The sequence below is a fragment of the Hippocampus zosterae genome, chromosome 7, assembly GCF_025434085.1.
Source record: "Hippocampus zosterae strain Florida chromosome 7, ASM2543408v3, whole genome shotgun sequence".
NCBI classification, from domain to species: Eukaryota; Metazoa; Chordata; class Actinopteri; order Syngnathiformes; family Syngnathidae; genus Hippocampus; species Hippocampus zosterae.
Genome location: NC_067457.1, coordinates 5841390 through 5865488, shown reverse-complemented (window position 1 = coordinate 5865488; position 24099 = coordinate 5841390). Strand labels below are relative to the sequence as shown.

General features: G+C 44.0%; 1 protein-coding gene and 2 long non-coding RNA genes across 4 annotated transcripts in view; 2 read left to right on the top strand and 1 right to left on the bottom strand.

Annotated features, from left to right (window-relative positions):
• Positions 1–1141, top strand: part of trrap (transformation/transcription domain-associated protein) — a 51363-nt gene extending 50222 nt beyond the window's left edge. For both annotated transcript variants that reach the window (XM_052072686.1, XM_052072685.1), the window contains one exon: positions 839–1141. In XM_052072686.1, the coding sequence (XP_051928646.1) occupies positions 839–1123 (285 nt within the window). In that variant the 3' untranslated portion in view covers positions 1124–1141. The remainder of the gene's footprint in view (positions 1–838) is intronic.
• An 86-nt stretch (positions 1142–1227) lies between these two features.
• LOC127605097 (uncharacterized) lies at positions 1228–1676 on the bottom strand. Its single transcript, XR_007963453.1, has 2 exons — positions 1355–1676; positions 1228–1279 (listed from the first exon to the last, which is right to left on the bottom strand). It is a non-coding gene; the product is annotated as an uncharacterized LOC127605097 (long non-coding RNA).
• A 1098-nt stretch (positions 1677–2774) lies between these two features.
• Positions 2775–23768, top strand: LOC127603203 (uncharacterized). Its single transcript, XR_007963009.1, has 3 exons — positions 2775–3260; positions 7698–7818; positions 23741–23768. It is a non-coding gene; the product is annotated as an uncharacterized LOC127603203 (long non-coding RNA).
• The last annotated feature ends 331 nt before the right edge of the window (positions 23769–24099 follow it).

Here is a 24099-nt window from a genome sequence, read left to right as displayed (position 1 = left end):
TGGGAAAGACCGTGGGAGGGAGCATGCGGACTCGTCAAGGCTGTCGTGGGGGAGCGGCATCGATATGTGATAAGCCCGCGTAACCGAGCGGAAGCGACGCATAACGAAAGGAGACTGTGCGTGCGCCGAGTTAGGTGATGATTACTGGTGTTGTGGTCGAGCTGGTTGTGTATTTCAAGCCTTTGGCTCCATAATGAGCTGCTAACGGCGCACATCGCTTTCCCCACAAAGGAAACGGGAACACCCTAAATTGGAGTCTGCTTTATGTTTATTTGACATGGGCTCTATATGCAGTCTTTTTTTGTTTTGTTTTCATCTTGGGGAGGGAAACGGTTGCCTCCAAATAGGCGTACAGTGGCCAAGAAACAGCATTCTCAGACGCGTAATGATGACTTTGAGATCAACCCGGACGCTTATCGAATTAGCTTGGAATGTTATAAGCAGCCGTAGTGTGGCAGCTGACTTGCCGCGCTTCACGGCGACCCCCCCCCCCCCCCTTCCGAATCATTCATCACCTCGTCATATTTTCAGTTCATAACTACGTGTTTTGTTTTAATTTGTCAAATGTGGAGCTTCAGCCTGGAAATTACACATTTGTGGAATTCCAGATTCCGTCTCTTGTTTTTTGGATATGGAAAATAATTGAAAGTCCTGATAACAATCTTTTTTTTTTTCTGTACATTTTTAAAAAACTCATCTTTTTTTCTTTCAAAAGGCACCACTTTTTTCCACATTCTAATGTCACAGCGTTTACCCAGTGATAATAAGGGGTCAAATATGAAGTTTTACTAGGTATCAAACTCAAAACCGTTTGCCCGCTTTGTTTGCTTCCTGCCAGGTGGACGGTATCTTGAAGGCCGTCCTGCGCGACGAAATCATCGCTTGGCACAAGAAAACCCAGGAGGACACATCGATGCCGCTGTCCCCGGCCGGCCAGCCGGAAAACATGGACTCCCAACAGCTGGTGTCACTGGTCCAGAAGGCCGTCACCGCCATCATGACCCGCCTGCACAACCTGGCTCAGTTCGAGGGAGGCGAGAGTAAAGTCAACACTTTGGTGGCCGCGGCCAACAGCCTGGACAATTTGTGCCGCATGGACCCAGCGTGGCATCCTTGGCTCTAAAAAAAAGGGGGGGGGACGTGCCATGTCTTTTACTTCATTTGCAAAGCTGTTTGGGCATTTATTTGATATCCTTCCTATCCGCCTTAAGGTTAAGGTTGAGCCTGGTTGTGTCACTAGTGATGAATTACTTGTGAAGATAGGCAGATTGTTTTACCGCTGAAATGAAATTATTCATAAATATGATGTGTTTACCCCTGAAATGAAATTATTCATAAATATGATGTGTTTTACCCCTGAAATGAAATTATTCATAAATATGATGGCTTCAGTATTTGGTTCCTTTTTTAAAAAAATTTTTTGTCTGAAAATATTACTGGCAATCAGGTATGAAGGATATTGAATAAATGCAAAAATCATTTTTTTAATGGTCAATTGTGATTGCGAGCTGGATGGGCCATGATGGTTACACTTTGTACAATCATTCACAACTTGTATTTATGTTTGTAACCGAATGTATTTGTTACAGATTTTGAACTCCAACATGGTTTTTAAAAGGAAACTGTTCTAAACAGTTGCGAATAATTTCACTGCTTTCGTCTTGCTCTTACTTTTGTTACAGAAATCCATCTCCCAGCTCTTGTACGTACGTAAGCATTTTGTTTTAATAAAATGCTACTATTTTTTGATACCGCTCTCTCTCCCTCTCCATTTCGTTCCATCTCAAACACTTCAACTTTGCCCGTCATGAACATTTAAAAAAAAACCAAACCTGCAATTAGTTCTCCTTAGTTTCTTGAATTTCGTCATAAAAGAACACTAATTACGCGTAATCGCCATCTGTCCCTCATGCTTCCACATCACTTTGTCGCCGTCATAATCGCCCTGAAGGACGCAATCCTGGATGTTACTGTGATCATAACTCATACTGTGAAATGACTCCGCACAAAGCGATTCCCCAACATTTTAGAAGTTGATTGCCGTCATCCCGCAGCCAGTCGACGGTTATGGAGAGGCGTTTCGGAGCAGCGGTGTTGCTCTCTCGTCGGCCTACAAGAACCTTGGGGGTCATTCGCTCCCCCTGGTTAGAAAGTCCTATCGAAGCGTGTTGAGGCGTTTATTTATTTATTTTTTTCCCCTCTCCTCCCCTGCTGTTTGATGAATGCTCGCCTTTAGATCTCTCAGCAGGCCGCCCTCGCTTGACTTACAGACACTGTCAGACGACCCCGCCTGCGCCCATAAACACAACTTATATCTCCGGTACGTTCTCGTACAACACACATACTTGCATATTTACAACAGCTAACGTTACTTCTTTCAAATCCACATGCTATTAATGTCTCTTCCACTAGGGAGCCATTCCTAACCTTGTAGCTTTAAAAAAAAAAAAAAAATTAAGACCTCACTGCAATTATAGCACAACTTTTTTTGTCGGGCACTTTAAAACAAAAATTGCCGCATACAAAGTGCTACACATGGATTAAAAATCAGTCATACATTCACAAACAAAGACAACACAAATTCCAAGTTTCATGCAGAGTGAAAATCCATCAAATAAAAAAAGTTTTAAAGTGAGTTTTGCAACACTATACAAAAAATATCGACACTGTATACGAAGATAGGACGAAACTGCAATATATCATGGATATGGAAATTCGACACACCCTTATTTTATGACCAAAAAAAAAATTCCCTGCCATTGTACCACCTATATTTTCTACAACTCGATTGAAAAAAACAATGGCCTGTTCCATGGCCTGACACGTCATATTATGCAAGCCAACTGGGAGCACAGGGAAAGTCACACTGTGATGTCATTTCAACCAAACAGCCAAGGGGGACAGGCAAACAGGAAATGTCGTAAGGGACACAAAGCTGAGGTGATTTGCAAAGGAAACAACAAGACGGGGAGAGTTAAAAATAAATAAAAAATATAGGAGGTCTGTCAAGGAAGAGCGCTGGAAAGCCTTTCATAAGAGCACAAGACAAGAGCAATCGAGCAGTGGAGTGAGTGAGCAGGAGAGGCTAATTGGTGATTTGAAGCACCTATGCGCCCAGGTGAGCAGAGTGGCTAATGAGGTGGGTGTGGCTGACGGGCACAGTGGCGCAATGGAGTGGTGAATGGAAAAAAGCTCAGGCCCAAGTTCTAGCTGAAGAAAAACAGCCCAAAAACACAATGCCACCACCACCCTGTGTCAATGTAAGTACGATATACAGACTAGAGTTCTAGGAGTGATGAGCCAATGTTCAAACTTGGTTTCATTGGACCACAACACATTTTCTCAAATCTGTGGGGAAATTCTAAGTGTAGTCAAAGCTCGGATGGCTTTCTTTTGAAGATAAGGCTTCTGTCCTGCCACTCTGTCACATACCTGAGACCAAATATAGATTTTTGAATTAAATGTTTTTTTGGGGGGGTGGAGGGTGGAGGGTTGTGTTTTTTTTTTTTTTTTTTGTGTACAGTTATTTCCTGAAACAGTGTTTTTGCTGCTGTCGACTGCAAATTTCCCCAGTGTGGGACAAATAAAGGGTATCTTATCTTTAAATGGGGCAGGTGGGGAGGGGCCACTCAAACCGCAGTTAGCCTTGACCATATGAAGAAGCCTCTTGGCTCATTTTAATAAAATAAAGTAAAATAATGCATTTCTAGAGCATCTTTATCTTTTGACTTCTTATAGTGCAGTTAATCAGCGAGAGGACACACGCACACACATTCCCCACGCCTCAAATCAAAAGGTGAAATCTGAAGCCAACCCGTGAATTAGGTTTTGATTGCATTACTATGAGAGGTGTAATCGTTCGGCTACCTTCCGAGAGAGGTGCAAAAAACAGCTCCTGTGTACTGTACTGCACACAAATGGCCCGTCGGCTTGAACGTCACCATCGCAACGCCGTCGCCTCCTCTTGATAGTGAGGAAAATGGTGTGGGTGTGTGGGGGGGGGGATGATTGATGCACTCCAGGCGCAGTGGAGGTGGAGGCACCGGATCAGCACCAAGCCCAGACCTCAGAGGACAAACGCAAATGGATCACAAATAGCCATCTTCCCCCGCTAGCGATCTTGATCCCTGAGGATGCTGGACAAATAAGTGGGAAGCCCTTTTAGAAGTAAAACATCATCGTAACAATTTGAATAAATCCATGGATCACGGGAACACTCTCCTCAATCGATTTGATGAAATTGATTATAGGACTTGAGTGAAGGAGTGGGTGAAGCATGGTCACTCTTTAACCCTTTCGGGGACAGCGGTTACTACAGTGGGCAGCTTGTCATGTGATCAGGTTACAGGGTGCACGAAAGGGTTAATTTGTTGTGCTGAGAATTTTCATGAATGGCGGTCAAACTTGAGGTCTGGGGGCCAGATGTGGGCTGCCACTTAATTTTTTTCCCCTTTCCTCTTCAGTCCAAGTTTATCCTAAAATTAAGAGAAAGGCATCCTGTAAAAATGGCTGCCTTACAATTGTCCGCCTTGCTTAACGCTAACAAAGAAATGCAAAAAAATAAGCAATTGATGCGCTTAGGAATTGCATCTGTAGGGCGGAGTTATAATACTTTGCATAAAATAATGCTGTAATCCGTTTTTGATCAACGGCTAGCTAGTTGAACACTTGCAGACAGACAAAAGAATGAAAAATCACATTCGTGAATTCAAATGAGATTAACTTTAAGACAAAAAAAAATAATCTTGTAAAATTTATTTCGACAGTCGCAGCACTTTGTTGAACCTCACCTCCAAATGACCTTGGCTCATTGGTCCATTTCCGAAATCAAACGTGGTCCCTTAAGCACGGCGCCCCCCCCCCCCCAGGGCCTCCCCCCCGTTTTAGTGGGTATGTGTTGCAGATATTACATAAAATTTGTGACTCACTCAATCTCCAAGGCTCACCCACGACTGAAGAGAGCGCAACCAACTGGCTAATCCCCTTTTTCTCCAATTCCATCATCTGACTCCTCTTCAGTCGTCACAGCCGGCATCCGACGGTTTATTATCTCATTGTTTCAGAGCTTGTTGCGCAGTGTGGGGTGGGGTGGAGTTGACGGGCGGGGATTGCGCCATTCTTTTTTGGTGTCCTCGTGTAAACAAACCATATTAATCAAACGACAACGATGTGTTTATCTCCGTTCTCGGAAGCGGCTCATCTCATATCTTAACAGCGGATGATTTGTTTTTGTCGCTCGCCACTGGAGTTCCATTAGGACTTCTAATGACATTTTCGCGTCGAGGTGTTTGCGGCTCACTGGCATTGTGTCTCAAATCTTGCGATTCCACTTTTTAATTGCGCAAGTGGGACGCGGCAATCAAAGTCACTTTGTGACAGCGGCGCAGTGGCACATAGCAGCCTTGCTGGAAAATTAGTACGATTTGTTCTCTGGGCTTTTAAAACGGAGAGTGCAAGAGAACGTTGGAGAAAATTATTTTAGCGTAGCGGCGGGACGTTTGATTCGGCACTCAAGTCCCGTTTTAACTGGAATAAACTAGCTACCGGTACTTAAAATAGATGGAGTAATTATTTCCAAATGATCTTTCGTTTAAATGAATCGAACTGAACTCCCTTCCCAATTAAAAAGGCACTTGGGGTCTTCTAAAGCAGGGCGCCATATTATTTTTTTTCTTCAGTGCTGCTTCGGCAAACGAAAGAGTTTCACGATTATTCATTCATTGATATTTGAATTATTTGCACTTTATCGTATGTAATTCGCTCAGAATTGAGAAAAGATCGGTTGCGATCGGAATGGGAGTCGCTTTGTTGTCATCGATCCTCAACTCGGTGTGGCGCGCACCCGTTCCCGCTTTTTAATTGAATAATTATTGAAGTATTTGAAACCGACTTAACGTTCCTCACACTTCCCACGGCCGCTTTAAGTTCTCCTGACTGCTGCCAGTTGGCACCGCCGTCAGCTGCGCTAAAGTACGGCCGAGAACGGCCCGATTAATTATGGAAGGGCACTTTGCGCCGAACGTTGAGCTGGCACGGCGCGAACGTTTCGTGTGAGTAAACGGTCACTTGCGTGTATTTCAGGAGGCATATGCTCGCCGCAAGCGGCCGTAAAATTTACGCGCGTCTCGCGATCATCTGAAATTAGCCAGACGCCATTTTGTTTTGCTTCCGATGACTGTAATTGTGCTTCCGCTCTTAAAAACATTTTTTTTTTTTTTGCTTTTGTTTTCAATGTTGAGGGAGGATTATTCCTTCTCCAATTACACGCTGCACAAATTACATGCATCGGTAATTGTCTTTCCAGATGTCTAAATCACATTCGGCCAGTCAACGTTCACCAATTATATGTGACGATATGCCATCTGTTCATTTGTGGATTTGAATAAATAAGAGGATTATTTTCAGGGGTTCGTTTCAGTTAGAGATGTGCGCCCATACTCTTCAAATGTGAGTTTTTGACTTCTTAGCCCGTCGGTGTCAAACTCCGCCGTCTTGCAAGTTTTCTGTCTCTCCCTTGTTGCAATAAAAGATGCTGCAACTGTCAGGAAAAAAAAAAGATGAGGTTGATACGCAATTTCCATCAGCATCCTCAGCACGCCCTCTTTTACCATCCTCCCTCTCTCCCTCCCTCTCTCTGCCGGCCTGCATCCAAGAACGTGATTTAATTTGTTTGGTAATATCAGGATTGGCACGTTCAGCCCAGCTTCACTCCAAAGTGAAATTGGACAAGGGCATTGGAGCTTCGCTGTGTAAAAGTGCCTCACCTTGACAGCTGCTTGAGTGGGGAGCGGATTGCGGAGAGAATGAAGGATATACCTGAAAGTAGGAGGGGGGGGGGGCGGTGGGGTCAGACGCCGACACACTCTTCTCCTCGCCTCGCTTGGGAGTTGTGTGCCAGACAGAAAGGCGAGCCCATGCGGCTTTTGAAGGCCTAAACTCATTTTAAAGTGGAGACGAAGCACCAGGTGCAACTAGAGGACCCATCTGCTGCTTCACAACAACACGCTGGACCTTGTCCAGTATGTCCAATTAGTTTCCAAGGAGAGCCCCCCACCCCCCGACCCCTCCGCACACTCTTCCCATACACCTCATCTTCGTTGGGAGATTGATCTCGTCGTAATTTTGTAACATTGTTGACGGCATAGATCTCATGGAAAAAAAAAAAAGCATTTCATGTTCAATTCCGGGCGGCCCGGTAGTCCAGTGGTTAGCACGTCGGCTTCACAGTGCAGAGGTACCGGGTTCGATTCCAGCTCCGGCCTCCCTGTGTGGAGTTTGCATGTTCTCCCCGGGCCTGTGTGGGTTTTCTCCGGGTGCTCCGGTTTCCTCCCACATTCCAAAAACATGCGTGGCAGGCTGATTGAACACTCTAAATTGTCCCCAGGTGTGAGTTTGAGTGCAAATGGTTGTTTGTTTCTGTGTGCCCTGCGATTGGCTGGCAACCGATTCAGGGTGTCCCCTGCCTACTGCCCGAAGACATCTGGGATAGGCTCCAGCACCCGCCGCGACCCTAGTGAGGATCAAGCGGTACGGAAGATGAATGAATGAAGAGATGGACAGACACTCTGCCAGTGTAAACATGCTGAGGCAGCAAGTCCAAATGTTAATCACCGCCACTGCGCCCCCCTCCCCTCCAAAAAATAAATAAATCACAGTAGACAAGTGTCTGTCAGTAATGATGGTGCCATTTTGCCCAGGCTCATCTTGCTCCTGACACATCCTGATGGACAGCGATGAAGAGCGGGAGAAAAATTGCCTGAATTGTTGCTGACTCGGCTGCTCTTCTCGTCTCCGATCAGCCCTGCGAAAGAATCACAGGTAATTGCATTCAATTAAGACTCCGGTATATCTTCCATCAAATTTAGTGTGTTCAATCAGCCTACCGTGCATGTTTTTTTTTTGGAATGTGGGAGGAAACCGGAGTACCCGGGGAAAACCCACCCAGGCCCGGGGAGATCATGCAAACTCCACACAGGGAAGCCGGGGCCGGAAATTCTGCACTTTGAGGTCGACGCGCTAGTGTCAACCACTTCTATCACCGGATTGCGGCCTCGGTCCGTGGACCGGCCGTGGCGCCGCAAAGGGGAGCGCGTAATGTGAGGCGAGCTTCATTTCCACCTCCAGTGGAGGGAGACCACCTATTTAGTGGTGAGGCCACCGGGATGATAGCGGATCACACCCCATCAAGCCGCAGAGGGAGGCGGTGCCTGGCATCTAACGGATGCCTTTTGAGAGGCCGCTTCTCGCCAGCTTACAGCTTCAATTTCCATATCATTAGGCTTGACGGCGAATCTCGTCGCCACTCCCCATTAAACCACGCCGTTGCGTGCAAAAAACCCCGTTGTCGATACGGCAGCGTAGAAGTGCTTATTCGAGCTTGGCTCGCAATGTTTTAGCCGCCGCCCCTTCCCTGTGCAGTTCGTCTGCATCCGCTGGACAAATCGGAGAAAGCGTGATATTTATTCGTCTTTTCTTGTGTAACGAGATGGGGGAGGAGCCCGGTTTTGCGTCTTCTCACCTCATTACCCCGCACCTGGATGGGACTGCAGGGGGAGCCTAATTTCAGTCGCTTGTTAACAACGCCCTAATGCGTCCTGACAGCGACAAGAAAAAAGGGACGGAGGCGTGCTTTAACCCTTTCAGGGACAGCCGTTCCTACAATGCACAGCTTAGCACGTTGTCAGGTTACGAGTTATCATTATTTGTGGACGAAAGGTTGCAGGCGTAAAAGAAATTATCTTAAACCAGACCGTTGGCGTCCTTCGCCCTTCCTTGCTTCTAATTTGAAATGACTTCATCATAAATCATCCGAGCCTCCATTTGTGGCCGCTCGCACCCCCCCCCCCTCCCCCTCCCCGCACACTCTATTAGACCCCTTTGCGAATGCTAATGAGCTAACGAGCACAAATATTGTGCTCCGCGTGAAACAAATAAAAAGCAAAATCGATTTTTTTTTTCGATGCGCCTCAGGTCAATGGTGTGTTTTGCAGCTGCGTGCGGCATTTGCAAACAAGTCGACACAAGGGCATGCTGCTTAATTGACAAGAGAAAATCACGATTTTTTTTTTAATTAAAAAAATTCTTAATGTAACTTTTGAGTGGTTTGAAGGTGGCTGATTTCCACCTCCCAATGTGTGGGTAGAAAGGAACACTGACAAACATTGCTAAGGGCCCATGTTTAGTCAATTTAATGTCGCCTTCTTAAGCGTCGGCGATGTCTCCCTCTGTATGGCTTCTCCCTCTCCCTGTAACTGCTCGCCCCTCCCCTCTCTATTGAAACATTGACTTTTGAGTCACGCCTTCTTACTTGGTTGTTTTTACCCCTTGTTGGATCTAAATTTTGATTTAAATGACTTTTCAAGCATGACGACTGGGTAGTGATTTTGCCAGGATAAAATGATCAATATGTGTCCTAATATCTTCAAATAAATGCATTTGTCTTGAAGTATTTTGGAACTGATTTTGTTTTGGACTGAGAATAGATAAAATCACACCGTTCCAGACTGAGATGCATTTAATTTTTATTTTTTATTAAATCCGAAGGGAAATTATTTGGTGACGTTATTATAGTTGGGGAAACTCTCAGTATTCGCACAACCATGGAACATTGAAGAGTTGAGTCTGCTGGACAGAATCGAATTGCAGTAGCCTAAAATGGGGAAGAAAAGTTTTTGTTTGTTTGTTTGTTTTCCAAAAGCTTTATCGGTCTCGCAAAAAAGAAGTGAAAGCACAAGCACAGCCCACATGATTTTGGGCGAAGCAGATTATGAATATGCAATATTTTTTGTTCTCGTCCTTGCCGCAGCCTCCTGTGATGGTAATGCTACCCCACTGTTTATGCTAAGTTATTCTCCACCTGATTGGAAAAGTAATAGTAGGGGAGCCTGGAGCACGGAGATATGACTTTTAATTTGGTTTGGCGATGCATTCGCCGCTATAAACAAGTCAGATGGCGGCGCGATCTTAGACATGTGGAGATGAATTTCCGGCTTTTTTTTTTTTTTTCATGGTAGACTTTGTGGGCGAGGCACCTTGAAGCTTGCCTGTAATGAGATCCTTCAGCGGGAATTAAATTTGAAATGTGTATATGGTGATGCTGGTGGTGGTTGGGGAAGCTAATAGAAGATGACGAGGTTTTCTAGATGCTGCGAATTGTAGATTTTGTACAAGTTTATATTGACCTGGAAAAAAAATGGAGAAAAGTGTTTGTCCTGGAAACTGAACTTCAATATATGAAGTTGCTTTTTTTATTGCCATAAAAAAAAAAAAAAGTACACGGAATATTATAAACAGTTTTAAATTCTAATACTTTTTTTTTTCTTTTCACCTCGGCTGCGCAATGCAATTTAAGATCAGGTCAACCCCACGGCAACCTGAGCTTCTGTCTTCATGACAGGATCTTAGTAGAAGGACTTAAACTGGGTGTTGTGACTGCGCGTGTGTGTTTGTGTGTTCCTGTGGAGCAGGTCAATGTCAAAGGATCGTCGGAAACGGCCTCCTTATCTAGTTTTTATCTGCGTCCGCCTTCCCGGGCCCTGACGTAAAGGGCTCGCTTGTCAAATGAATCAAAGTTTTAAGGGCTTTTTGCGGCAACAAATAACCTCATTACATTTTGTGGGGAGGATTGAGAGATGACTCCCGTCGACACCTTCCCGGTTAATAATTAAAAACACTGATGCTCTTGTCACTTTTCATAAATCAGGTTTTAACACGGACCGCTTCTGTGAGGGGCCGTGTTGCGCGTGCGTGGCGGGAGGTGAGAAGCTGCGGAAACGTGACTTACGAGGTGACCTCCACAGTGTGATGATGGATCGTTGTGTCTGCCCGAGTGTTTTGACGAGCTGCTTGACAGTTGGTTGCCACACGGACCACCTTAGCGAGTGCTAAATAAATAAAGCTGCTGTTCACTTGATTTCGTAGCATAATCTATGTTGGGGTTCCAAACTCATTTTTTGTAGCCGGCCCCATTTTAGTGACCGTTTCCCTTGGAGGTCCATTCTGACTGAAACCAGAGAAAAGGCGTCAAGACTAACGGTTTATTCAACTGTTACTGTCATGAGAGGTTTGGAAACATGCTTCCGATATCTCTTTTATTTATTGCGTATGAAAATTTGAAATGTTTTCATATCGTGGGAGTTGATTTTGCTTTCGCGGGCCACATCAAATGAGGTGGCGGGCCAGATCTGGCCCCCGGGCCTGGAGTTTGATAACCTCATCGATTTATTACTTTTTGTCTTGTTCCATTTGGTGTCTTGGAAAATTTTTACTTTGCCAGAATTTCTTTTATCTTAAGCTAATTCTCCTCATATGTGGATACTCTTTTGTTTTTCTGCATTTCCAAATGAAATGCAGTTTACCAGTGTTTTGCCACCGGGAGAAAAAAAACTAAAATAATTTCTCCGGAGCAATTTGCTGACTCGCCCAACGAATGCGGCCTCCATGTTTCTTCCTTGACTTGCTCTTATCACCAAGGACAGAAGAGGTAACGCACGCTGATATTCTTGTCGCTTTTTGGGGCGCTGTTCATTGGTGCAACCCCCCCCACCCCCGAGACCTCGGGTAATAAATTGTTGACAACCTGCAGTAATTACTGATGTGTGCGCCGATAGCCCGAGCCTCCAAGTCCAAGGAGGATAAGGAGATAAAGCCGATAGTTTTCAATCTACCATTTTGTCATATATAATAACGAGACTGTTCCCTCACGCATCAGCTCAGAAGACTCGACACTGGATGACACCGTTCGAGCACAGAAAATAATTTGGCTCGTCTCCTTGTAAGCCACTTCTTGTGCATCTCCTTGCCGTGTCGTTAAGGTGGAACGAGGATGTCGAGTTGCAAATAACGAATTGCCAGCGCAAAACGTCTGACACCTGAAAAGGCCGCATGACATTTGGATCGTATTTGTGGATCTCCTTGGTTGAATATGTGATAAATAACCCCCCCCCCCCCCAAACTTCCCACTTTGAAGTATCTAATCTCCTCGGCATGCCGTAATTAATTTCATCTGCTCGATTGCTTCATGTGATTGATTTTTTTTTTTCAGATTGTTTTCACTGTTTCCTAATGACTTAAGCTGCGACTGTCCCGACGCGCACGAGAATGCAAAACATAACACTAATGATTTTTTCATGCGGATTGTGTGCGTGAACGCTTAGCTTTGCCTGTTTGACTCTTGTAGCCGCTGCTTCGTATGAAGGAAAATGTCAAGATTATGATTATTATTATAGCTTTGCCTGCACTGTATCCTTCATCTGTGCGATGAGTTGTAAACAAACCATAATACAAGTACCTAATTACACACGGTGGTTTAATCGGCCTAACAAGGAACATCACAGCCCGTCTCCTCGTGAAGCAAACAAGTGTTTGCGGTGGGAACACAAAACTCGCTCTGGCTGTGACAACTGTCACTCATTTCTTCGATTGTCAATGCATCATTTTTTCAGCATCGGGCTGCCATGTGGTCTCTCTGGACCTTGGGTGGGAAAACTTTTAGCCAGAGAGAGTCTCGATCACTACTTGCCCGTTACTTTTTTTTTTTGTATTGTTATATTTTACGTTTGTTGACAATCGAGACATGTTGTTTGAGCTTCTATCAATCTTTAAGTGATGAAAGATGGCCCTTGAATATAAAAAGTTTCCCCACTCCTGCCCCTACACTTTCAAAAAATTTGGACGCAGAACTGCAGCGGGGAAGAATCGGAATAATGCCTTAATAAAATAAGTGATGTCGCCTCTCGGTATGAAGAGGGCCCTATTTAAATAAATCCTATTATCAACATGCTGAGGTAGCTGTTACATGACGGAGATGTGCGGCGAAAGCCAGCGTGTGAATGACAAAAGAGGACAAAGGTAGAGGAGGAGAGCGAGCGGGTTGTAAAAATTGCGTCCAAGGGAAACAAAAGAGGGCAGGCTGGAGGATGGAGGGTCGAGGGGACGACATCACGCATTCACTTCACAGGCTAACCAATTTCCAGTCTTAACCTCATCCACGCCGGTTGATGATTAAGAACGCAACCGCGGTCACCTTGCTCCGAAAACCAGGAGCGCTTACGGATTCATGACATGCGTACAGTCGCTTTAAATTATGGGCCAATATAACAAGTGGAGCGCTGGGAATTAATAAGTGAGACTGGCCGAGATACTTTTCGACCAAGACTGCTGATTGAGCTCCACGTGTAGAATCTTTGGACAATAGATGAACTTTTTTCAGAACGTGTTATCATCATGGTCACGTTTTTCAACTTGTCGTGTAAGTTTTAAACATCTAGCTTGGATTTGCGCAGAAATGTGATTGATTAGGAGTCAATCATGTCGCTCTCAGGGTGGAGGAGGTGGGCGGGGGGGCATTTTGCTTCGTCTTACTGGCGTCTGCGAATGACATCGCAGTGCCTCATAGCTCAGCTTGCAAAGGTCACATGACCAAACCCGGGAAACGGGTGAGACTTGATGATTGTTACCCGAACCCCAAGGTGCTATGATGTCATTTTCAGTCGACAGCGAGCGGTCGTAAAAGGCAAAATGGCCGCCCCCTGAGATGCATTTTAATTAAAAATGTTTGCGAAAACAGTTGTTTCCCCATAGTGTGTGTACGTGTGGTGGTGGTGGGGGGGGCATACAATATTTAAACCCACATGACATCCTTCCTCACGTGTCCAATTCCTGTGCAGACGACAGGGTTAACACATAACCCCTCTGCTAAATTGGCCGCCGTGTATTGGTTTAGGGAGTCATCAAAGTGTCTGATTGCTGTCCATTCGCCCATCCTGACCTCTGGGCTCTCACCGTCAAAGTAGTGAGTTACATGAAGTACGCCGCAGATGGCTAATGAGGTCGGCTGAAGGGGGGGCTTCCATGTTGGAGAAAAATATGCTTACACAGATGCACAGAAATGTAAATATCGCTCGTGGCTATGGAAAGTATCGGTGGAATATGCATCATTAGCATGCGAGGGGTAGTGTGAGGTGTTCGAGGAAGGCTAATGAAGCATGTTGATCACTTAATGGAGCTAATGTGGAACATACACTTGTGTGAAGCTAGAGAGATGCATGCATTAAAATTCATTTTTGCATGCTGGCCGAGCAAAAAAAAATGTGATTTTTGCGGATTCAAATCTTAAAAATAAACAGCGAGCTAATGGAACTGATAAGACGAAAATCTTTTCATGGGACGAGGCCAAAGAAATGACACTTTGCTGCAATTTAAAAGTGCGCTGCACAGCACAGCTTTAATTTTCTATTTTTTTTTTTTTAATCGTGTCGATTTGCTGTTTTCGCAAAATTACTCGCCACACAACTGGTTAATGTCGCAACTGCTTGCAACAAAAATGAGTACACCCCTATGTGAAAAATTACCCATACTGGATCACTTTTTGGCGTGTGTGCGGGGACACATTTATAATGCTTCATTGAAAGCGAGTCTAGTTATCAAGTGGGGGCAAAAAAAATATATATTATATATGTATATATCTTCTTATATATATATTGCGCGTCGTCCCGCACGCGGTCTGTCCTTCCGTCTGTCCCTTTTCAAAACGTACCTACTTCACCGCAACGCTGCGCGCCGCCACTGCGCCGCTCAGGCAGTGGCTCACTACGATCGCGCGGGCATCTTAGCGAAAAAATGTTGTCTACCCACAAGCATTGCAATAAAATTGTTAGTTATTTAGTAGAGCTAAACATCTCTTTATTTTCGCGATAAGCAATGAAGATGAACAAAAAGTTGAACCAAGCAACAACACTTTTGTGGGCCGAAGGCCCACTTTACCAGCCTTCCGCAGGAACTAGCTGATGAGCCGCCCGGAGGGCGGCGAACCAGCTAGTACGTATATATATATACATATATGTATTGCAAGCCGTTGATTCATCCCCTAAGCAGCGTGTTAAAGACGGTTCCAGGCGGGGAGGATGCAAGGGCGAAGGGAGTAAAGTAGAAACATTGAAATCTTATGTCGAGAAGAAATGAGAACGGCATCGTCAACACGACCTGCATCAACCTTTTGCAAAACACTGTTTGAATAAGCGCCGGCACCCCAACCTGACCCGTGGGCTGTGGGTGTGAATATTTATAGAGACGGCACGGAGGGGAAGTTGCTTTGCCGAACATGATCCCAGTAAGAAATGCATCGGCTAAGTCCCTCTCACTCACAACAAATGCCTTCCAAAGCATATTCCAAGGCAAAAAAATGCCATCCATGCATTCCCCGCCGCCCCCGCCCCCAGCACTGTAAAATCCACTTTTGCTGTGGGCCGCTTCCCTCGCTCCGATTATCATAGCTTTTTCACCTTGAATGTCTGAGATGACTTATGGGAAGGTAGCGGACTTTAAACTTGAATGTCACGCCACATTAGATGTCCTCGACGATGCTTTACTTGACTTGTGACGGGTCCGTGCGTTTGAGTCACCCTCGAGCGTGATGTGCAGCTGTTGATAAAACGCAGCCGCGTGGTGCCGCCGTCTATTCAGTCGGTCGGTCGGGTAGTCGTTATTACAGTTCAGCTTGCGCGCAAAAATCCTTGAAAAGCCCTCGGATGATCAGGCAGTTTCAGATACGAACGGGCTGTTAGGCTGTCGGCTTGTCAATTTTAAAGTAACAGTTATCGGAGCGAATAAGTGACGGCCCGTTTCGATTTGAGACGAGCAGAATCTTTTGCCAGGGTTATCGTGGTACTTTGCAAATATTTTCTAGCAAATTGTAATATTCCCCCCAACCCCCACTAACAGTTTCTATAGGTGACTTGGAAAGGCATAGGTGTCAAAGTCGAGGCCTGGGTAGCCGAATTCGGTTCTGGACTTTATGGCCCACCAATGCAATTGGTGTTTCTGCTACTATTTTGTTTCTTAGTGGCTTTGTTGAATTAATCTTGTCAGGAAAGCTGAACTAAAATTGCAAACAATCTCACGTATTTAGATTAGATTAGATTTAGATTAATTTACAGAACAGTTCTCGTCCCACCAAGTCTCTTAACATGAAATTTTCTTTTTTTTTCTCCCACTTTTTTTTTTGGGGGGGGGCGGCAACCACCATTTTTTGTGCAAAACAAATGAACATTTACATTTTTTTTCTGAAGAAAAATAATTTGCTGCCCTTTATAATAGCCATCAATTAAATGCAAATTTTTGCGATGCACTGTATTAGCCGACCTAAACATGTGCCAAGATTTTCTCTGACTTCTAATTTCAAATATTGTGATCAATATATTTTAAAAAAAAGCCAGGGGCAATCTTGCATATGTAATGATGTGAGCAATATGATGAACTAACCCGACATTTAGTTCTCATACTTGCAACATCCCCAATGAGGGGAAACCATGGCCCGCAACCAAAATGCGTTTGACATCCCAATTAAATCAGATCAGGTATCTTTTGACAGGTTTTCAATAAAATAGCCCAAGGATATAAAATAAATAAATAACAACAATAACAAAAAAAAAAAACATTTTACGCACACTACTTATTGACTTGATGATTTTAGCTACTTTCTAGGGTGTGTGTGTGTGTGTGTGTGTGTGTGTGTGTGTGTGTGTGTGCAGTCCCACTTATATCTAACAGGAGGTTAGAAGTCTAATGGCTCGCTCATGGACACATTTTCAGTAAAAGATTTACTTGGCCGCGGTGTAAAACATGCTGCTGCTTTCATTGCAGATGGAGCGGGTTCAGTGCCCCAAGCCCAGATAAAACATAAACTTAAAAAAATGTATTTAAAAAAAAAAAGCTTCATCAAACAAATCCTGTTTAGTAATGCGTCCATTTCATAGTGCAGCATGCAGTCAGTTTGTGGCATTCGTTAAGGCAGCTATTTTTTTTTCTCTCCATGACAGGAAAAAAATAAAAATAAAAATCACAGCAGTTGGCATAAAAGAGATGTCAATTAACCTTGAATGCTGCATACTTTTTTCCACGATGCCCAAAGTGTTGAACATGATTACACAGTTTCTGGTCCGGGCAGAATGTCCTCGTTAACTGTGACAATGTGGTGTCACACGTCAACACAGCCAGCCTGATAAATGCAATTCTATAATGATTCCTTCTTATCGCCCGTGTTTTTCCCTTTGTTACCTGTCAAAATGTCTTCTGAAAAAAAAAAAAACAAGAAAAAGCACATTATCATACCAGTTCTGTATGATCGTAAAGCAATAGATCAAGTTGTCTCCCCCGATCCGTCTTCACAATTTATATTGTTTTTTTTTAATAATCTGCGCGGTCAGCATGGAGACGCGAAAATCAGCAGTTATTGGCGTCTCATGGATGTTTTCGTGACAACTAAAAGAAAGGCTTTCATATGATTTAAAAAAAAAATCAAATATGAAAATGCAATCGGTGCCATGGTAACCGCCAACCACCTACTGAATTTTTGTTTTTTGTTTTTTAAGACTTGTAGGCCAGCCTGGGCACCCCATGCTGTTAGCATTAGCAGCAACGTGAATGCTCTTTGATTTGTATGCAAATCTTTTGACCAAGTTTTCATTTATTAAAAGATAACAAATTGAACACGGTTAAATTTTACTTGAGTGACGTCCCAGACAATTTTGGGAACGTGATGCAGCTGAATTTCTCCGATCATCATTGTTCTCACCGAGTCATACATTTCGGTACAGGTGGGGCAAGGTGCTGATTTGCAAAAAAGTTCCAAAGCGTATACCAATACATGAGAGAGAAATATACAGTGCGTAAAAATTATACAGTGTATTATTATGCAAAATAGGTTCGCGCCACGTGCTTGTTAGTGTTTTGACTTATGGTAAAGCTTAAGCCGACTGTCTTCCCTCCCGTGCGAGGCAGTTTAATAATGCCGGTAACAAGGGCTGACAGAGAATTAATGCCAATTAAAATGGACCTAAATGTGTCGGCAAACTTGTTTTCATTAACGGGAAAGTGACAGATATGATGATTATTTATTTTTGGGGGGCGGGGGGGTTGGGGTTTTATCCTCTCGCCAAGAGACGTATGCGCTAAGCTGACATGAGTTATTTCCTTGTTTTGAGCTTAATTAGCTTTTGATAAATCTTTATAAGGGCGGTGTCGAGGAAGACGGGAACGAGGAAGTGTAAAATAAAACGTCTTTGACAGACTGATCGCCTCCGGGCACCCCCCCCCCCCTCCCCTCCACACCCTTACGTTGGGGATTTCATATGTTCTGCTGGGAATGAGGTTATAATCATTTACAGAGGGGTATCTATTGCAAGGGAGATGAAGAGCGCTCCTCTGTGGTTTATCTGCACACCCCGAAGCCATTCGTCATGTAGGAGCGCCACGCCGTATTGATTATGCTTCTTACATTTTGAAAGCGCTGGGAGGGATGGGTGAGGCGGGGGCCCTAAAAGCCGCTCTAAATGAGTTAAAGCCAGCCGGGGAGAGCCACCGGAGAGATTCGAAAAGCAAGCCGGGCCTCAGTGAAGCTCATTTGAAGGTACCAATCGGATCAGATGTAACTCCCTTATGAATGTAGGAGCTCTCGTGATCCATGTTCTGCCTTTTTTTTTTTTAATCAATTAGAAGAGCCTGATGGGGTTGCTGGCACAAAGTTGAAATGGTCCTTTTGTTTTCTAGCGCTTTATGGATTGGAGACGGGAGAAGGGGGGGAAAAATACTAAAACCTTGAATATTGATCATAAAAAGCGGCAAACGGTGTCAGAATTGACTCTGTTTTGGTTTGTGTTTTCCAGTCGGGGCATGCGCATTTATACGCCGGCGTAGGGGTGAAATGAGCGACATAAGGAAAAATAAATAGTTACCGAAGGCAGTAAATAGCAGCAGGGTATGGTAACTACGGCAACCACCAAGTGGAACAATGGTGGCATAAATTGCTTCAGTAGGTGCGTCGGGTGTGCGTCAGCCTCACAGTTCACAGGCGCAGGGTTCGATTCCAGCTCCGGTCCTCCTATGTGGAGTTTGCATGTTCTCGCCCCCGTGCTTGCGTAGGTTTTCTGCGGGTACCCTCCGGTTTTCTCCCACTCACGTTATCAGGTTACAGGTTGTCATTATCGGTGCATGAAAGGGTTGAGGACAATAGCTGACTTGGTACTTCTACTTGAGTCTTTTTTCTGTCTTTTTATATATGGGGAACCTGATTCATCGGTATTTATAAAAATATGAGGGACGTGAATAGATTGACGAAACACTGCCTCGACGATCCAAATTAAAACCCCCCAAATTTGCACAACTGTTTCCACATCATGCTGATGTCGATCTTTCTCTAGCAACCCAAAAAACGACCTATTACGCTTATGGGTTTGGGATGTACACTATCATACCATTTTTTCGAAACTTTCTTTTTTAAAATCCTCAAGTGCAATCTGATGTTATTCGTGACACTGGAAAGAATCAACGAATCCGCCTTTTGCTTCTTCTTTTTCTTTTTTTCTCTTTCACCTTTTGTACAGGGTGTGCTATTGCAGAGAAGTGTGAAAAATAGATTATTTTCAAGGGTACGCCACGTCTTTCCTTCTCGGTGAAATGCAACTCGGGGAATGTCGGCTCAAATCTTTGAATTAGGTTTTGTCCAAAAGTTTGCCGTGCGGTGTTGGTCATATGACGTGTCTCTAAAATGTGTTTTCTGCCACGCGTCCTGTTCATTTGGGGCACAATTATTCTGTTGCACAAAATTAGCCAAACAACAAGTGCAGCAGGAACAACCGAGAAGAAATGCAAACAGTGTGTGTGCAATATGCACACATAGGCGGGTGTGTTTATATTGCATAACTGTCGTGATGCTGATATGACTTATCACCGCCTCGCTTTCTTTCACATCAGCCTGCGATGCTGCGCCCCCCCGTCACTTCCTCCTTTAGCTTACGGGACAGCAAGATGAATGTGTTGCCATGTATGTTTTGGTGCATTATTTTACAATGTCTGCTTGGCTTGTTAGTGCTGAGTAGCGCCAAAAAAGAGACGCATGTCCTCCACCTTGTCCGGCGTGTGGAAATAGTGAGAGCACAACTCATCTGTCTTTGTTCAACGCCGCTGTATATTGGAGGCAAAGATGAATGCGGTTAATAGACTGTGACACAGCCATTAAAGATCGCTGTAATAGAAGCGCCCCCCCCCACACCCCCACATACCCAACTTAGGCATGCGAAAGTAAATGTTTGAAGACCAGTTGCCGTTAAAAGGCCCGTCTCTTCTTCTTTCATTCCCATCATGCTTTGCTTTCGTCCCTTCATTTTTATATCTGGCCGCCGCACATTTGGCTCCGCCCCTGCCCTCATCAAACCAGACTCTTGCAATTGTTCCTCAAAGCTCGTCCTTGGAACGACACAAGCCTATCGGCCTGCATCGTGGATCGAATACCTTTTCGTGTGCTCGCGTATTGGAACTGAAAGTATTTTTCAAAATAGCCAGTGGTTAGAATTTTAAATCTTGATTTTTGTTGGACTTTTATTATATCACTGGATCAATATAAATGATTCTAACCTATTTGGTCAAAAATTCTGGTGGTAGGCAGAAAGGATGGGCATGTTGTCATGCTCCTTTTCCCCACCGGGGGCGTAGCTAGAAATTTTTTTTCAGTGGGGTGGCTGTCAGGGTTTCATGAAATAAAATGTACACATATCCAGAACATTGCCGATCATACTTACAAGTCTGTTAAAAAAAAATCCTTAAATTACGAGATCAGGGGTCTGCAGCTTGCATCTCTTTCTTTCGGGATACAATCGCAAAGACGTAACGGGATCCACGCTTGACCGCACGCCACCTGCGGTCACCGCGGGACACAAATGAAGGCGAAGCCTCGCGGAAATCTTTTAATGACACATAACCGCTGTTGTTCTTGTGCATCCCACGCACAGCAGTCACTTTATGACTAACTTCTAATTACCTCCACCAAAGGAGGTAGTGATGTCACATGTCGGATGCGATGGTAGCTGCTTCAAATTGGACTTTTTGCTGGTGGATTTTCAAATGCTGGAATTCAGCTAAGATGGCTCAGATTCAAAATACTGTTGTCAGACGTTTGCAACTCATTTCCGACGATCACTTTTTTTTTTCCTGTTACCATGGCGACAATCGTCCTTCCACACTATTGCAAGGTTATCGGGATCTCATCTCTGACTGGAGTGGCCTGAGCCATTTTTTTTTAACCTGATACCACTTTTCTCACGTCCACGCATAAAAACCAATCGATTCCGACGAAACATTCACAATGACTTTTAGGCCCATTTCTCCCGTACGCGCATCTCCGCTGCTGCAAAATCAATTTGAAAGCTCATCTTTTGCAGATATCGATGTCGCTCGGTGTCATAAGAGATATTAGAAGCGGGTTTATCTTGGAGTTTGGAGGTCTTGAGATTCGAATTTTTGGCACTGCCCTTCGTGTTTTTGTTCTCAATGCGCTTGTGTGGGTTTTCACCAGATCCCTCTCACATTCCAAAATATGCATTGTAGGCTAATCGAAAAAAACGACAACAGACTGACTTTATGTGTCTCTCTCCCAAAAGTCATCGGCGACAGCCGTGCTGTTGAAAAATGGATGGGTGGTTGAAGGACAGCTGTTGTTTTCTCCGAAGCCAACACTTGTGGTCTAAGGAGGCTGATCAAACGTCAATCCCATTGTATTAACCCGTGTTCTCATCCTCAATAATATCGAAACTCCAAAGTGTCTCGAAGATGGTCGCTCAAACAATTTTCAAGACAGGCACTCTTCGAAGTGTATAAAAATTGATCTGTTTGTCGTGAGAACAGAGCCATTTGGGATTCGTCAAGCGTGAAATCTTCACGAAATGAGTGTATCAATCAGAAAAAGAAAAAAAAGGAGAGGGGCAGAGATTGCAAGACGATGGCCGAGAGGGATGGGAGTGAGATGAGCCAGATGCTTTAAAAAAAAAACAACCAAAACTATTATTTTAATTTAAGTCATGTGTTCAGCTCTCTCCGAGCACTCATGAAATCTCCCTCAGCAGAATGTAGCGGCAGATATGACAATCAGATCACGTTACATACACAAGCGTGTGATATCTTGTATCTGTATGCCCCCGGAAAACTCCAGATAAATGCTTTTGTATTGACAAAATTGAAATTCTTTGCAACGGCATCAACCAGTTGGCCCTTTTTTCTTTTGCTCGAGCTTGCCGCGCTCACAAAGGAACAAAAAAACAAGTCAACAAATAAACACCAAAAGCTGGCAAAATCTTGCGAGAACACAAGAAGCCATCGTTTATGACATTGAGATATGCTTAAATGTCACCAGCTTACATTTAGGCTGGATTTACGCTGCGGGTCTAAGTGCCCTATTCCAATTTGGTCGTGGCCATAACAGAAATCACGGTTAATTCACTGAAACAAAACGCAGGCGCAGACCTATAAAGAACAACTAAACTAGCCTGAAACCGGGACGCAATAATCCAAAAGAGTAAATGAATAACATTCCCAAATTGGGTGTAAATGCTGATGAGCGGAAGTGAAATGCGGCGGAATGGAATAAATTGAAATGGCAAAATTTATAAGGTGATTCAGGAACTCAATAAATGCGGAAGCAGGAGTGAAGTAAGTAATGTATCTCTTAATTCGGGAGTTCTATTGCAGAGATTTGTCAATTTGCTGCCTTGAGGCGAATGATATTTCACATGTGATAGCCTCTTTAGCTTTGGATTGATCATGAACGCTACAACTTGACGTACAATTGCAATGTAGCAGTACTCAACCATATATTCTTTATCCTCTGCAAAAAATCACTCCTGAGTGCCGTACTGATGAGATGAGTCGAATCTGTGCATTCTGCTCCCACATGTTTTAAAGCCAGTAATACAATTGATTCAATGTTTTTATTTTTTTATTATATATATTTTTAAGATGTTATAAAACTTGTTTTTCCAAGCTGTGCTTGAACGCATCACAAGCAGTGGCCCTCAACGTCTACAGCTCGTCTCCTCTTCCTTCATGTCTCATTGGTGTGGGATTGAGAGAGAGAGAGAGAGAGTGGCCTACCTGAAAATCAGAGCAGAGGTAGAGAAATAATTGCTTTCTTGTCTTTTGGGGTCCCCTCCCAAACGGGAAGGGGTTGGAGGTGGGGGGCGACGGGGTGCTGTGCTGGTGGTGGGGGTGGAGTACATTGCTGCATGAGATGGAGGTTATCTTTTCCGCACAATCTGCTGAAGCAGCACATTAGCGAATACTGTATTAAAAGTTTGAGGCTGACGATAGCGTTCTAAAACACCATAGCCTCCATATATGATGACAATGAATTTATTCCACATTTTCCGCATACGGCGGTACCTTGACTAACATGTTTTAATTTGTTCCATGACGAATCTCACGAGGCAATCTACTCTTATATGCACACACAAAAAAAGGCCACAATTGGTTTTTTTTCTGGAGAAATAGCCTCGTATTGTATGAAAAATATTTCAAAAGAGTAATTTGCTGACACAAGCCGGAAGGGATGACATCTTTGTGGGCGTGGCCTCCTGACTGACATCAGGAGCATGGCCGCTCAGTCTCATTTTGAGCTTCTGGAGATTTGCATGATTGCAGGTTTAAGACCAACATCCAAACATGTAAAGGTGAAAAAGAAAACTTTTGAACAGGGACTAATTTACAGGATACTTTATTTATTTTTGGTGTTGTTTTTAGTGTGAACCCAAAACTCCAGTCACGGTAATGTAACTGCTCAGATAATTAGCTTTGGATGATAGGCTGCCTGTCCATTACCTGCTTAATTGGCTTCCAATCGGAGCAAATAAAACATACCATCACACTTTACAGTCTGCATCATTGCTCCATATGATTTCATTTCCTCTTGAATTATCAGGATCACGAAAGGAGAGTGGCTGACTACGTTTGTGCGCGTTTGTGTGGATGAACAAACAGGGGTGAGCATTTCATCAAATCCAAATTGATAGCACCGTCAATTGATTTTTTTTTTCATTTATTTTTGCATCAGTACGGGAGTTGAATCTTCTACTTCTACTTTTAGCAGAGTATTATTTTTTTCCACATGCATCTGAACTATATTTAAAAACAGACTGCAAGTACATCTGAAGAGGAAATATTTGAAATGGAAGCAAAGGTGTGACTCCCCCCCCCTCCCCCCCCCCCCCGTGGAGGTTGCTCTGGCTCTTTTCATCTCTCAATCACACGCTCTGTTCAAATAAAGGCGCCGAACGTTGC